The following is a 15934-nucleotide window of genomic DNA, read 5'->3' as shown; positions in this document are numbered from 1 at the left end:
CTGAATTGAAATTAAAAGGAGGAGATAATATACACTTTTTTTCAAAGCATAAAAATAAACAAATGACCCATGAAGAGCTAAGAGGCAGAAAGTGCCTGTCAGTTATATTACTTCACAGTGGTGGCCTGACAAAAACACATTTTGTGAATCTAACACACAGATAAAAAGAAAGGTCAGGGTTCACAGAGCTAGTTTATTGCAAATGGTTCTCATGGATTTTCTGTTTTCTCTTTCTTAGGTTTTCTGGGTTCATTGTTTAAATGGCCTCTTCCACTCATTCATTCTGTTTTGGTTTCCACTAAAAGCCCTCCAGCATGGTAAGTATTATGAAAAATAAAAATAAAATGTTGAACAGTACGAAATATCTAAATATTACCTTTTTTCTAAGGGAAGCTTTATAAATACTAACAGTTCAGTGTGATTAAATTTCAAGATACCATTTATAGAACTAGACCAGATGCCATGTACTTACAATGTTTTATTTAAAATCTGTGTAAAAATTGGAAAAATATTATGTACATATACATTTAACTATCTCAGTAGGGTTTATGTAAACTGAAACGAGATCGAGAAAAAGAGATTGCTATTTAATTATGCTAATTTTTATAAAATACACTACCATGGTAAATACCTACAAGATCCTAAACTGCTACTATCCCTTGTATTGTCTCTTTCATTTTGTTGACGTTTGTTTTTGTTGTGTATACATTCTATCCTGTTACTTCAAGGGCACTCTAACCTGCCAGTTTATATTTCTATGAGTAGGATTGTGGCAGAGGAACAGTGACATCTTGGACTGCTCAGTCCTGTCCAATTTTTAGTTCAGCTGTTGTATATGCACTTGAGCTGCAGAAGGAAGTGAGGTGGTTGAGAGTAGAGTGGTGTTAATTAAAGGAAATTTGAAACCACTGCTTCCAGTTTGCAGGAATGTTTGGGGCTGGGAGGGCTCTCATAAACGTGGGGGGTTTTTTTGCTTCCAATTTGTGGGGAGAAGAAAACCAAGTGTGTACATTGCAGCTTTTCTGAAAATTAGTCTGTGCTCAGTTTTAGTGATGTAGCCGAGCAGTCTGCCCTGGCATAGGGGTCAGAAATGTTCTCATGGACATCTTGAAACTGTTAAGACTACATAGTGAGACAGTCACAGCTGCTTGTGCCCCAAAAGATTAGGGGAAAAACTTCTTGCACACTATTTTACACTCGGTAACTCCTAATGGGTAAAGAGAGGTGTGTGGCAGCTTGTTTTCTCTGAAAGGCCACTCACATCACACTGAATGTGAGTTCAGTGGGAACAGTTTCCATTGGAGAGGTTTAGACAGCCCAGGAGGAATGAGATCCCAGAATGTCAGTGCGTACTCTAAAACCATAATCCCAAATTCAAACTGAAATCCCTGTTCAAAGCTGTAGCCAATCCATGTGAGAGATTTATGCATTACACCATGGATAAGTGTTTAATGAGTTTATGTGGTGATGCAGAGTAGAGTTCATGTGTAAATGGCAGAGCTGAGATACCTGTATGAGCACTGTAGCTCAGCCTTCCCAGCCCACAAACCCTGGTCTAGAACTGACTTGCTGGCAAGTGGCCTCTACAAGTCTGAACAAATTGTCTGCTGCCTTCCCCTTTCATTGCTAGAGAAAGGATGGGTAAGGCAGCAGAACTGGGACCTGAGGGAGTTGTGTACATCATGTGGTATAATCAGTATCTGGAATGGGTCTGGTGGTGCTCAGAGTTTTGCATGAAAGAGATACGAGTGCAAAATAAGATGTGCTATTAATTAAATCTCTGCTGTCTGTGTGTGTAAAGAGCAAAGGGAAATAATGCTGTTAGTTTCCTACGGAGTACCAGAGACAGGAACTTCTGAGAACAGGTCTCAGCTTCTACCTTCTCTTAGCAAAGAAGAGGTACAGGAAGATCCTGAAATATGAAAGGCACAGCTCAGCTTTGTGCCTTAGGGTGCTGAGTCCCAAGACTCTGGCTGGTGGAAATAGACTTAGCTGTCTGCCTGTGCTCTCTGTGTTTTTCTCATTATGCCCTTTACTGCTAGGTATATATTGTAAAGCAGTGCAGTGCATATTTGAGCATGTATTATTAGAACATTGAAAATCAAATCTTGAAGATTATTAAAATCTCTTGGAGCCCTTCTCCTGGTCAAATTCTCCTGTTTAGTCTTACTCTTGCTTATCCACCAGTTTCTTATCTGTAAGTAGAAATTTTCAAACTGCATATGTCATAGTAAAGCCTATCAAGAAATATGTGATCAGAGCATAAGCATGGATTTGTAAGAATTGTTTGTCAAAATTGGCTCCATGGGACCTTACCATTGTACAGTACCCAAAATTTACACTCCATGTGCTGTCACATGGATATGAAAAGTGACACATAAATTTTCACAGAAGCTTCTTCTGATGCAACTTTGTCGACATAAGTGGCAGAAGCCAAACTTTTATGTACTAGTAAATTCACCAGGTGCTTCCTCTTTTGTATAATCTTTAGAATAAGCCATGGTCTCAGCTTTTTTTTTCAGGCTTCAGCTCCTGTAGTCCTTCTTGGTGTGCTAGTCTGTCCAGGGAGAAAATTAGATAGGGAAGTGTCAAACATGCAACCAGTATCACTAGAGCTAAGGATGCAGTCATTGTGAGCTCCTCATCATGGAATGGGAGACAGCTAAGGGAAGGAGGACTTTCAATCTAATATTTTTCTGTGGAGTTGTCACCTGCTGTCTCTTCCAGAATATCAGTAAATAGATCATTTTTTTCTGTGTTAAACTGTCTTCACAAGTCCTGAAAAGCTTGTAGAGAGGAACACTCTTCATCCACAACCAAAATGGATTTAATTTCAAGCATATATAAAGATGATATGAAGGCTGGAGAAACATTCAACACAAATATGCAAACATACTTAATTAGCAGCATTTAATATACTGTATGCCAGCTGAGGTAGTGGAAAAATAAGTGTTTTCAACTACTGGTCATTTTTTTCAGCTTTTATCACCATTTTTGTCACCTTCCTCTGTCCAGCCTAATCAGAGGAGTTATAAACCCATCCCTCAATGCCCCCCACAGATAAATACCTTTATTCTTCTCTTTCTCCCAATACAGCTTTTTAAAAAATCCTTCTTTATTATTATTTTCTTTTTTTGTTGTCTTTTATCCTTACTTGCTACATACACAGCATTTTGATATCTCTGTGTAAGGCAATAAAAAGCAATATCCCAGTGGTTAGAGCCTCTACAGTAGAGTGTTAGAGTTTAGTTGGTTTAGTTGCAGTATACGAACAATCTTGAATGCTAAAAGCATTTCAAAACTGAACGTGAAAATGTAGCTACCTCAGTGGCATACACCTCACTTTTAATTGAGAATGAGGAATTTCCTCATAATAATTCTGTTGTCAGTTTTCCCATGTCTAAAAAGAAATTTGACAGAACTGGGATCAGAAAAGCCTGTGCTGTAAAAATAGTCATAAAATTCCGATAAATAATGGAAAATGCTTCAGAATCCTAAACTTAGGAAACACATGTGGTTTTTATGAAAATGTGATGTTTTATGAAAATGTGTCTCTTGAGAGCTCTGTCTCGGTGTAACTGATGTGTGTGTGTTTCCATATAGGCCAAATGGATATGTACTTACATTAATGCATATATTTGAGTTGAGTCAGTTTTGAAAATTTTATGAATGACAAGCATCTCAAGAATTTAAACTGAGTATATTTTGTATTTTTACTGAAGTTGAATTCAGAAATATGGATAAGAGCAAAGTTTCCATACCAAAAATACCAGAATTCATGAAAATCTGACTCTAAGCTTTCTGCTTACTTATATGTTACAATCAATATATACTAAAACCATTATATTTCACATTTTTCTGAAGGTAAGATGCTATATCTCTGATATTAAAAGTAACTCTATTTGCATTGCTACTGAATACAAGGTTGGTCCTATTGGTATGTGGTGTTACAAAAAGCTCCTGTTCCCTGCATAATCCCTGAAGCCAGTGAAAGTTTTAAAGCACTAAACATTGTACAAGTCATAGTTCTCTAGTGTTCAGTACAGTTCAAGATGAAATCTATTAGTACCCTGTAGAAAGTGTTACCATCTCTTTTGTATCAAAATTAGGATCATATACAGTGCTGTGGCAGATGTTTAAATGTTTTATTTTTATCCCTCTTTCCTTTTCCAGGTAGTGTATTCGGCAATGGCAAAACTTCTGACTACCTGCTCCTGGGGAACACTGTATACACTGTAAGTCTATATTGGCTCTAACTCTTTTAAGGATATGGTGCTGCTATTACTATTAATTCTCTTCATAGAAGACTTAATTCAGTGCAGTGCCTTAAGAAGTGCCTTAAGAATAAGAAATGGCTCTTGAATGACTCTTTGAGAAGTTTTGAAGTGCACTTTGTGTTCTAATTCCCATTTTTGAAAAAAAGCATTTCAGTAAAGATGCAGAAGATACATTTTTCCTTTCCTGTAAACTCTCTGGTTTCTTAAATAATGAGAATTACTATTCCCTAGTTAGCATGCTTATATAGTTTAGGTTAAGTTTCTGCATTGGAGAAATCTCAGGTTATTGATTATAGTAATGGTTTGTGGATTTCTGAAGATACAGTCCTGTTCTCTCTCTCTTAATTTATCATGAGGCCTTAAAAGAGGCATTGAGCCATATTGAGCAAAGGTTGTGGAATGCCTTTTCAGAGTCAATCAAACCACCAGAAGTACACCTGATCCATACCTAACAGTAAGCTTCTGTTACTCTCATAGATACTAGTCATTACTGGGTTTTTTTCGTTTAATCTTTTATCTCCTAGAATAAATTAGTAAAGCTAAATATGTGGTTTTCACTTACTAGATATGAATGTTACTCAATAGCAGCTGTCCCAAGTTCTCTCTTAGAAGCAAAATTAAATTTATGCTTACTGTCCTCTGTTCTTCAATGTTAAAAGTTTAATTAATTTCTCAAGTTTCTTAGTGTTGGCAGGTACAAAAAAGAAATTAATTCTTCCATTAAAGTAAGGGGGCTATAATATGAATTCACATCAAAATCACTTTCCTTGGGGAATAAGGAAACATCAGAACTGAAATAAAAGGAAAATATTCTAGACACATGCTAAAACAGAGGTCACAATGCTGCTCATCTGTCACATTCTGCAACTGGTTTTCAGCTAGGAGGGCTGAAACTTGAGAGGTTAATTTCTTGCTACTAACCTGCAGAGTGGTCAAGAATTTCCCAAAAAAACACTTATTTTCCTTCAGGTTAAAAGTCGGGGGATATATAGAAGTTGCAATTTATGTTTTCCTGCTCTTGCACAGGAGTTCAAGGAAATCTGGAGCATACAAGAATTTTGAGAGATTTTCAAAATGGGGGTGGAGAGTTTTATTTTTTTTTAAATCCGTGCATGTGAAGTGTATGGGCAGTAACAGTCATCAGTCATATCAAAATTCTGAGGCTAGGGTAATTCTCATTCCTCATACTGTTTTTAATGTGGTTTTAAGAAGTCTGCAGTCATCAGTTCTGCAAAAGTCAATAAGAAAAGAATTCAGAAAGTGATATAGTTTTGTTTCTTTGGATCCACAAATAAAGTCAGAAATATTCATATCATGTCCTGGAATTATTTCTTTAAACATAGATTTCAAATAGGAATATAGTGCTGTGAAAATATCTGTATGACCATTTTTGAGAGGTTTGGGGTTTTTTTAAGAAAAGCTCAGTCTTTATACAGAATACCAGTTTGAGTTCTTTTTTCCTGGGTAGGATTCAGTGCACTATTGTAAGTTTGGATCAAGCAGAGGAGGGAGCAGTAAACCCCATATTCCTGAGGGAGTGGCTGTGCAGAGTTGGTGATTTTGTTAGGGGTATCAGTTATGATCCCATCACAGGTCAGTAAAGGCTATATACTCACACTGTGTATCTCCTTTCTCAGAGATCTGCAGTGTTTGTTTTGTGTATACATTTTGTCTATGCAGCGGGAATGTTTGATCTCATCCTAAAGGATGTTTCTTTTCATATGACTGACCTAAGTAGCAAACAAGTGTACCAAATGATTTTGTTGGGTTGTTTTTCCGTAATTAATTTTTTTTCACACATCCAAATACAGAACCCAAACTGGATAGATGAAGCAAATTATAATACTCATAATCATCCTCAATTTTCTTCTAATTGGATTTCACACATGTTTTAGATAATGAAATTGTGGTGCTGTGACTTTTTTCTTTTTTTCTTTTTTTGGTCCTTAATAGCACAGTTGAAATAGGAGATTTTGGGATTTCAGAATTGAAAGTATAAGCTTATAGGTGAAAGCTTTCTGGCAGTATTTGTATCCCTCTGTGCACCAGACATAGGGAAAGTTTTGTCATACATATTTGACTAGTTGCTTTCAGCTTCTGATGGAAGTACATTTCTTCTGAATTTCGGAGGCTGTTTGAAGTTCAACACAAACAAACTCACTGACGATCAGTGCTGCCAACTTGTCCAACACACTAGAATTTAAACTTTAGCTGTTAGAGTTGGAGCTTGGTCTTTATGACTCCTTTTTTCAGCCTCATGTTCTTCAGATTCCAGGTAAAGCAGAACTTGTGATATACATTCACAAGTGAGTTAAAAAATGTAATAACTATTTCTTTGGAAAACAGAAAACTTGTCTGAGTGAATTTCAAAGGAAGGAGATAAACAATTTTCATTTATCAATTAGTCCTTGGTGTGGGATTATAAACTTTCTCCTATTGCTCCTCTGTAAACTAAAATGGAGCATGTCCTACAAATCTGATATTTTCAGAGACTGCTCTATAAAATGTGTAAAGATAAGGAGAGTAAAGATCAGAGGGAATAATGAAAATGACATAACAGACTTCAACATGTTACTTGTATGCAGAACATAGGTCTTAGATTACCAACATTTGACTCTGGCTTTACAGGGTTTGGTGCAGATGAGTAATTTAGTAATGAAGTGAATAAAACTTCTGGTTGTTTTTTAAGTTTAGACTAACATAAGCTTGAACAATTGCAGGCTTTCAGTCCAGCATCTGTGTCTTCTAAATCTGTCTTGGTGTGGAAAGTTTTAGTCATCCTGTCTGTTATTAGAGGGTCTTCAGTCTCTACTGAAGAGGACTACTACACTTTCCACAAACCTTTCTGTGTAACCAAAATGTCATCAATAAAGATGCTAACAACTTGGTAATAGCCAGACTTAGAGAGTTCTGAGAAGCAAGGATAAGATTTCTAATGCAAAAGATGAGTTTTCCAAATCAAGTGAGTGGCCATTATTAATGGAAGCTGGTAATTCTTAGTGTTCTATTATTCTTTCATTACTGGGGTGTATCCTTAAATCTTCTACTGGCAATTTACTTTTTCTTGTCTTCTCCTAAAAGTTTAGCCAAACTAATAATTTCTGTATGTTAAGATTCCCATATTAAGAATTCTCTCTCTGTCTTTCTCTCCTTAAGTTTGTGGTTCTGACTGTGTGTTTGAAGGCTGGGTTAGAGACCTCATATTGGACTTTGGTAAGCAAATGTCTTTACCATATTCTCAAACGTTCTGTGCAATACGATGGATGAATAATTGTATTGTTTTCTTCTTATTTATTATATTGCATCCTTTAACAGTTTGTCAGCCCACACAGTAGCAAACTGTGGTTACTGTGTGTGGAAGGACAGAATATCCACATATAAAAAAATAATGCTCAATATTGAAAACTAGGACAAATTTAATACTTAAACTATAAAAATCAAATTACTCTGGACTTACTGTAACTGAATTTAAACTGGCTTAAAATGCAGTAATAGTGCTGCTGACAGTATCATTTTCCTTTAAGAAATAGCTAAGTGAAGTAGTAGAGTTAAAGTAATACAAGGCATTGGAAATTTAATCCAATATATCAAAATAGCATTGTAAGTACTAAGTAGCAAAGATGTTATTTTATGTTATAATGCATCTGTAATAATTGTTCTTTTGTTTGTTTGTTTTAACAGTTCAGCCATATAGCTATCTGGGGAAGCATTGCACTTTGGGTAGTGTTTTTTGGAATCTACTCTTCTTTGTGGCCAGTCATTCCTATGGCACCTGATATGTCAGGAGAGGTAAAAATATATTTTAACTAACACCCAAATGTGTGAAAAAAATACTGTTTCAATCTGTAGCACAGACCTAATCTTTACTGGATCCTTCTGCTTGCTAGAGGTGCATATGTCATTCTGTCTTTTATACCTTCAGTATGGTAGCCATGCTTATTTAAAATACAGTCAATTTTTACCCTTGTGAAAATGGAGGTCAGCTAATGGGCTGTGAGTATGTGCTCTAATGAGAAAGTATAGACAGGTAAGCTGCTCTGCAGTTCTTAGGTAAGCTTTAATTTTCTAAAGAAAAGTCTTACCAAATGCAGTACTCAGAATTATAGAGCTTATTTTCCTGGAGCTTTTTTTTATAATGAAGTAACCAGTAGTAGCCTGGTTAAGGCTGTTTTTCATCTTGAATTCTACTAATCTGCCAAGTACTTAAAACTGTGAAATGCCTCAAAAAAATTTGAGGTGCCATAACATTACATGAACTGCTTGTCATGCACACTTCCTTTTCTATTAATGCACTGCTTGAAATGCATTATTGTAGTGTATCTTTAACCTTTTGACAGTAATTAGTGGTTTCTCATTCATTTGTAATCCCACTTGTGTAAACCTGCTCTGAATATTCCAAATTGGATTGAATCCATAAAAGATGCTTATTTGCTGCCTTATCTGATTTAACTGGAACTGCAGTCCCACATTCTCGATACTATTCAGTTCCAGAAACATCTGAAGTATTAATTTCACAGGCACTAATGTCTGCTTCTGGGCATGACCAGTACCTCCTGAGCTGAGAAGCGTGGTGTGCATTCTCAGTGGGAATCAGAAACTGAAAATACCTGCTTGTGTCAGAAAGATACTCTTCTAATGGTTCTCAAAGAGTATCAACTAAATCAAGCCTTACACCAGTGAAAGAGAGAGTCCCTTTAACTCCACAACTATTGTGATATAATTCAGCAATTTAAAAATTTATGCAGGATGTGGGAAATGTAGGTGCATCTCTCTCCCTCACTTGAAAGTAATTAAGACCCATAAATCCAGCCTCCTATATAAACAGTTACAGGAAAAAATTGTATGTAGGCATTTCTGTAACTACTACATTATAATGGACAACACGAGGCATTACCTTAAGTACTTGGACACCTAAGGGAAAGAATTTTAAATTACACAATTTCTAGCTGGTTTTCGTCTCTATTATAATGTCTTATCTATGTATATATGTAGGTTTTGTTCATTACCACATTGCCTCCACTACTCAAAACTAATTCTGTACAGTATTGTAAATTAAAGTAATTGAAGCTCTCATACTTCAGCATTTTTCTTCATATACACTGTATTTTATTGAAGAAACAGAATGTTTTTGGAATTTGGTGGTTTTAGAGATTTTATGGTTTTTAAGACAGCTGAACTTTCATGGTGATAAGCATAGTTGGAACAAAATGATGCGTTATACCTGTTATGACATAAGGGTGGCTACTTCACTATTGAAATAACCATGTTTTAGTTAGTACATTTTCAGACTCTGAAGCTGCTGTGAAAACACATTTTTGAGGGAATGTAATTCCCGTGGTCTTGTAGAAATGGTTCTTTGTTAAAGAGATGTAGCTGTCTACAAAAATAATTCTCTTGGGGTTTGAATTCAACATTGTGCCAAAGTAGTCTGATTTATGAACCTAAAATCATTTATTTGTTGTGGTAGAACTTTATCTGTGCTTAAAATGGGTAGTCTTATTTTGTTCGTATGTTTGCTTATTCATGTACTGTGTATATCGTAGTTTTGGTGTATGTGCATGAACTTGTTTGAAGGGAGAAGTTGTTGACTGAGGTTGGTTTTGTTTCCTTACTAAGAATATATTTCAATGTCTATGATGTCAGAATAAAGTCTTCTAAATGTATCATAGACCATTAAAGCTTATGTTCAAAGCTCTGGTCTAGCATTTTGCACTGCACTCTGTGTGGCTAAAAGTCCTGTGGATGCGTACTGCAGCTCAGACTGGAAGCAAGATTTTTGACTGCTTTCCTGGAAGCCACCGTACTGACTGAGTGGTCTCTGGCAGGGAAGAATTCACTTAGTTTCTTTGTAGCAAATCAGGCCTTCCATAAGTACTCAAACTAAAAGATTCACAGATTTAACTGTGCAAAAGATTGTGGTATGACAGAAACAAATCCGTATAAGCAACTCTGCTTGCATGTGCAAATACTGGTTGTTTAATTTCTTCAAATTCATCCAACTACATTTGGCAAAAGTTAAATGAATGTGTCAAAAGCTGACATCTACTTCTTAGCTTTTTGTCCATTTTAGCTGGTCAGATCTGTTAAATTATGCTGAAGGGGATATTATGCATTTTTTGTCCCAATTCATTAAAAACGCCCCCTTTTTAATAAACTTCAGATTTATAGGTTATATATCTGTAGTCCTTAGAAAGCTTAAAGGTATTCTCTTTCTTCTTCTTAGAGCTCGTAACAACAATTCTGTCTCAGTAGGTTTATAGTCTTTCCAGTCAGTATTCTTGACATGACATTCCAGCAATTAAGTCCCAGCTAGATGATGTCTTCTAGAAACATCTTTTTCTTGTCTTCTTTGAAATAGAAAAGAACTTCATGAAAAATTCTAATAAGGATTCAGTCTTTCTTCATAATAATGTCATGAAAATAATAAGATTCTTCCTGCTTATTACTGGTTCTGTTCCAAGAAAATAAAATTCTAGTGCTCTCGAAGGGGAGAGAAAAAGCATATGGAGGTGGTGGAAAACTCATTCATTGGATGCAGGGGAAGGTTTTCATCTAAATATTTTGAAACTCATTTTTTTGTATCCATTCCTATAAAATATTCAACTCTGATAAATGTGTTTCAATGGAGAACACTGCAAGGTAATGTCTTGAGATAAAATAGAGTTGTAACAGAAGAAAAGTCTGTTCATGCTGCTAAAACACTCTTATGTTTGAGCACTAAAGCTAGTGGCCCAAAGTTAAAGCAGTAGAGTTGTTGGTCTGTGTTCATCTTTTACTATCAAAGCATCACCCAATCACTTATTCAACAAAGAAACAAATATGTCACATATTTTTGCAAGTTCTCCTGACTTGTTACACTATGTTTTCCGTCTTTTTGTGTATCATTCCAATTGTACAGAAGATAATTAAAGTTGGCTTTTACATGTAGGTTGCTGTATGTTGGTATCACAGAAGGAAAGATTGCAGAATGCCATGCTCAAAAAGAAAATAAAGTGAAATGAAAAATTATGACAGTTATAGCATTTTTTTCTCTGTTGTCTAGGTCACTAGACCCCTTTCCTTGGCATGTTCCTAATAGTATAGTCAGGTACATTTTTCTGTCTCTCTCTTTTGCTCTGAGTTTTCCCAGAACAAAAACACACAGGGGCCCCCTTGATCCAAAATGTCCAGTTCATCCAGAATGCTGAGACAATTTGTTTTCTGGTTTTTCAAGGCTAGTAGACCCGCCCTAGCCCAACTTATCCACCCATACAGTAGTTTTTCTCCCAGTGTGGGAACTGCATGGCTCTCCATGGTACAGTAATCCTAAATCCTGTAGGTAGTGGTAACTTGTTGCCAAATAGGTAGTGCACCAGAAGAGTTGAAATTTTACTTTGGACTCACGTAAGTAAGGTATCTGGCACAAGTGTTCTCCTGATATGAATGACTGGTAGTTCTGTAGCTGATTATCTGTTAGAGATTGATACTAGGCATCTGGGTTATAGTAGCTGAAACATGTTTCCATATTAAAGTTCTGAAACCAGTTACATCTTGTCAACCTTAAAACAGTTTCTATTCCAGTTGTGGGGTTTTTTTTCTTAAAGAAATAAAGTTCCAAGTGAAAAAAAACCTTCATTCGTTTTCCATGATTGATGATGTTCAGATGAAAACTGTCAGTTCACCATGGTCTTTTGGCAGACACAGGCTAGAGGGAAAAATGGATGAAAACTACAAGAGAAGCAATGGGCTTTATGAAGCTGAAGAAAATGGAAAAATAGGCCATAAAACTGAAGAAGGGTATGTGATAAAAAGGGGTGATAACCTAAGTAATTAATTATGTAGTATAGTATCTGTAGCTAGTTCAGGTACTGTAGCAAACCAACTTCATGAGTCTTTTAGCAGAAACAAGACATATATATTTTAGCATTAATTAAGCTGAACTTACTGTTTACTTTCCTATTATTTTGCTTGTACTTTAAAATCATTCATTTAAAAATTACTTTCCTTGAGTTTATTCTAAGAATTAGGGACTATATTCTTCTAGTCTTAGATACAGACCCTAAAAGACTAGAAATTCAACTTCTACCTACTTAAAACAAAGTACTAAAATACCTTTTCTGCAAGGAGGATTTTGGTAGTAGTAGCAAAACACTATTTCTGTGGGAAGGAATGGGGATGCACCACTTAAGAGAAAGAAATACTGAAAACGTTTCAGAAGCTTTCACTGATTTTATAACAACTTTGCAGCCTCTGTAACACAGTCTTTATTATATTACAATTTGCATTACATCTGCAGAAATGTTTATTCATGCATTTGTTGTCTGTCAGTACTGTCTACTATGGAATCATGTGAACAAGGAACTTTACAGGTTATTTTCTTAATATTTTACCAGTAAAGACTGTGCTTTTAAATATAGATGCACACAAAAGAAAGGAAGAAAAAAAACCAACATAAAATTCTTTGTAGGCATTTTGTGGTTACGTTTAACACCATATGTTTTGACCCATTACATTAAACAAGTTGCATTTAATTTCAAAAAAAGGTGTCACTACAGACTAGAAGAAAATTTTTATTGTGGACTTGAAAAAATCAACTGCCGGAGTCTGTCCTTCTACTACATTGATACAAATTAAGTTGATACTTCTATGCATAACATTAACAAATAGATAATTTAAATATACTTTCAAAATATTTTAAATAACTTAATGGTATTTTCTGTTTAAGCCAGATGAACTTGGTGTAAGTTTTTAAAAGTAAATGCCAAGTCTGTTCATATTTGATAAGGTTATTTGCTTTGTAGGTGTATTTTCTTTTTTCTTTGAAATTCTTCAATACACAGAGAACTGTTCTGTGATACTGAACAAAATGCATTTTTAATCTGTGATTCAGGGAATTACCAGAAGTTTCCTGTTGTCCATGTTTTGTCATATTGTGTATTATGACTGCACAAATAAATGAAGCTGTGATTAAATTGTTCTATGTTTTTATATCTATGTAGTCCTTTTGCAATAATTGCATTAACTAATGAAATTTCTGTAACTTATATCACCTACTAAGAGCAGTCTCCACTCGTGTCAGTAGGCTGTAAAGCTGCTAGAACCTTCCATTAATGCTTCCACCCTTGCAGTTAATAGGTCTACTTTTCCTTTAAGTCCTCTTAAAAAAAAACAGACTGATTTTTAAATTATAAAAATAGATAAATTTCTAAACTGTTACAGTTATCTCTCTCCTGAAAAAATCTGGTTGTGGTCTGAGTTGAAAACCTGTAATTGAGGAGGGGTGAAAAACAAATCAATCTGTTGTATATTTCACACTAGTAAAGCTCCTTGTTATTGTTATGTGCTCTGAATTGTTAGGCCTCTTTTTTTACACTGGTATGATTAATAAGATAGCTTAGAATAATAATACTTTACTCGAATAAGAAGTATGACATTGACACTAAAGCAACAGTTCAGTATCCACAAAACTTTTTAATTTATTGTGGTACTGTAGACAATGCACTGTAAAGTTCTCCAAAGCACCATCTGTTTCTGCTCTGTCTGACCCAGGGGATTTTTAAAACTACTGACGGAAATTGGAGTTAAGGTACAAGCATGTATTTTACAGAATTTTAGATCATTTGATTGAGGTTTGCAGAAGCCTTGTGAAAAACAGTAATATTTCTTGTGGGATGATTTAGCTGCACTGTGTGGAAAAGATGTATTAGAATATACTCTATTGACAGTATTCGTTTCTTAAATATTGCTTCTCTCTGCATTATGCCAAGTATCCTACTTATATGGAATCATGCTTATTAAAATATTAGATATGCCTTTACTGCATTGGGGTTTTTTACATAAAAACCCCAAATAACTTTTTTTAAAATGTAGTTTTCCAGATACTTCAGTGTCTAATGAACAGGTCCTCTCTAGGAAGATGTTTGTCTGAAGTTTGATCCTAAAGTGGGAATTTGTTTTAGTCTAATGTAGAGCAAAGCCTACAAAGCAACGTTTTTAGGATAGAATACAATCATAGAACAGTTGAACGGGTCTCTGGAGGTCATCTGGTCTAATGCTTTTGACCCTACACCAAGTTGCCCCGGACCATGTCCAGACAGCTTTTGAATGTTACCAAGGATGGAGACTCTGCAACATTTCTGAACAACCTGTGTCCCTGTTCAGTCACCCTCACAGTAAGAAAGGTTTTCTTGATGTTCAGATTCGAGTTTTAGTTTGTGCTCCGTGCCTCTTGTGCTGTGACAGGGCTTTGCTGGAAATAGCTTGATGCTGTCTTTGCGCCCTCCACTCAGGAATCTGTCTCCATCAATAAGATGCCCCTAAGCCTCCTCTTAGGCTATAGTCCCAACTATCTCAGGTTTCTCTCTTGTATGAGAGATGCTTCAGGACACTGGACTAATTTCAGTACGCCTGTTTTTCTTGTACTGGGGAGCCCAAAACTGGAGACTTCCCTAGGTGTGGCCCCAGTGCTGAGTAGAGGGGACCTGCCTTCCCCTCTGCTGCCAATACTTTATCTAATGGAGCCAAAGATACTGTTCCCTTTCTTTGTCACAAGGGTCCATTGCTGGCTCATTTTCAACTTGGTGTCCATTGGGATCAAGTGCTTTTCTGCCAAGCTGATTTCCAGATGGATGGTCCCTAGCATACACTGGTACCTGGGGAATGTCCTTCCCATGTGCAGGACTTTGCATTTCTCCTTGTTCAACTGCATGAGGTTCCTGTCAGCCCATTTCTTCGGCCTTTTGAGGCTTCTCTGGATGGCAACACAATCCTCTGGTGCATCTGCCACTCTTCGCCCTGTTTTGTGTCATTAGCAGACATCCTGAGGGTACACTTTGCCTCTCATCCAGACCTTTAATGAAGATGTTAAATGGAACTGGACCCAGTATTGACCCCTGGGGTACACTTTCAGTTGCTGGCCTCCAGCCAGACTGCCACTGATCACCAACTGCCAGTCAGTCCGTTTTCAGTGTATCTCACAGTCTGTTCATCCAGCCCATACATCAACAGCTTCTCTATGAGGATCTTACAGCTTTTGCACCCTGCTGTGTTGTCCCTCCAGCTGTAAAAGGTGCTATTAATTGATACTTGTCTCTTGCATTTTTAAAAAACTGCTGAGTGTTAGTTTAATAGCTTTTGCAGAATACAGCACAATAAATTTAAACGGTTGTATATTTAAGAAAAATTGCTATGGGACTTCTCCTCAATGTTAGCAAGGACAGTCATAAATAATGCCCCTAAAATTTAGGAAGTAATTATTTCTCTAAATTCTTCAAAACAAGAGAATTACTGTGCCATGCTTTGAAGGGAACCTGGCAGATAACGGAGTTGGCAGTCTCTATTTCTAAAAATTGCTTTGAGCTCTGTATGGTAAGCAGATACCAAAGTCTATCAATTCCCACTTCATTGTCACAAAATTTGTGGGTTATAGTCATTCTTCAATGGCTAATATCTAGGGTAGTTGTGCTGTAATTTATTTCTCTCTCTTTTTTTCTCTCTCTTTTTTTCTCTCTCTCTTTTTTTTTTTTTTTTTTTGCTTTTGCACTGCTTTTTTACCAGTCTGGATTAAAATATTATCCAGATTCTGTGTCTTCATTTCATGGGGAATAACTGGTGTACTAAATTTTCAGCAAGGGTTTATTCCTTGATTATAGAGCATGTTTGAAGTACAGTTTTCAAGA

General features: G+C 36.0%; 1 protein-coding gene across 5 annotated transcripts in view; it reads left to right on the top strand.

Moving 5' to 3' along the window:
• ATP8A1 (ATPase phospholipid transporting 8A1) overlaps nt 1-15934 on the top strand; it is a 108345-nt gene that overhangs the window by 76241 nt on the left and 16170 nt on the right. For all 5 annotated transcript variants that reach the window (XM_048303454.1, XM_048303453.1, XM_048303452.1 and 2 more), the window contains 4 exons: nt 239-317; nt 4174-4235; nt 7434-7490; nt 7959-8066. In XM_048303454.1, the coding sequence (XP_048159411.1) occupies nt 239-317; nt 4174-4235; nt 7434-7490; nt 7959-8066 (306 nt within the window). The remainder of the gene's footprint in view (nt 1-238; nt 318-4173; nt 4236-7433; nt 7491-7958; nt 8067-15934) is intronic.

The sequence above is a fragment of the Corvus hawaiiensis genome, chromosome 5 (genome assembly GCF_020740725.1).
Source record: "Corvus hawaiiensis isolate bCorHaw1 chromosome 5, bCorHaw1.pri.cur, whole genome shotgun sequence".
NCBI classification, from domain to species: domain Eukaryota; kingdom Metazoa; phylum Chordata; class Aves; order Passeriformes; family Corvidae; genus Corvus; species Corvus hawaiiensis.
Note: the sequence above shows the minus strand (reverse complement) of the source record. Positions and strands in the feature narration are given on the sequence as shown.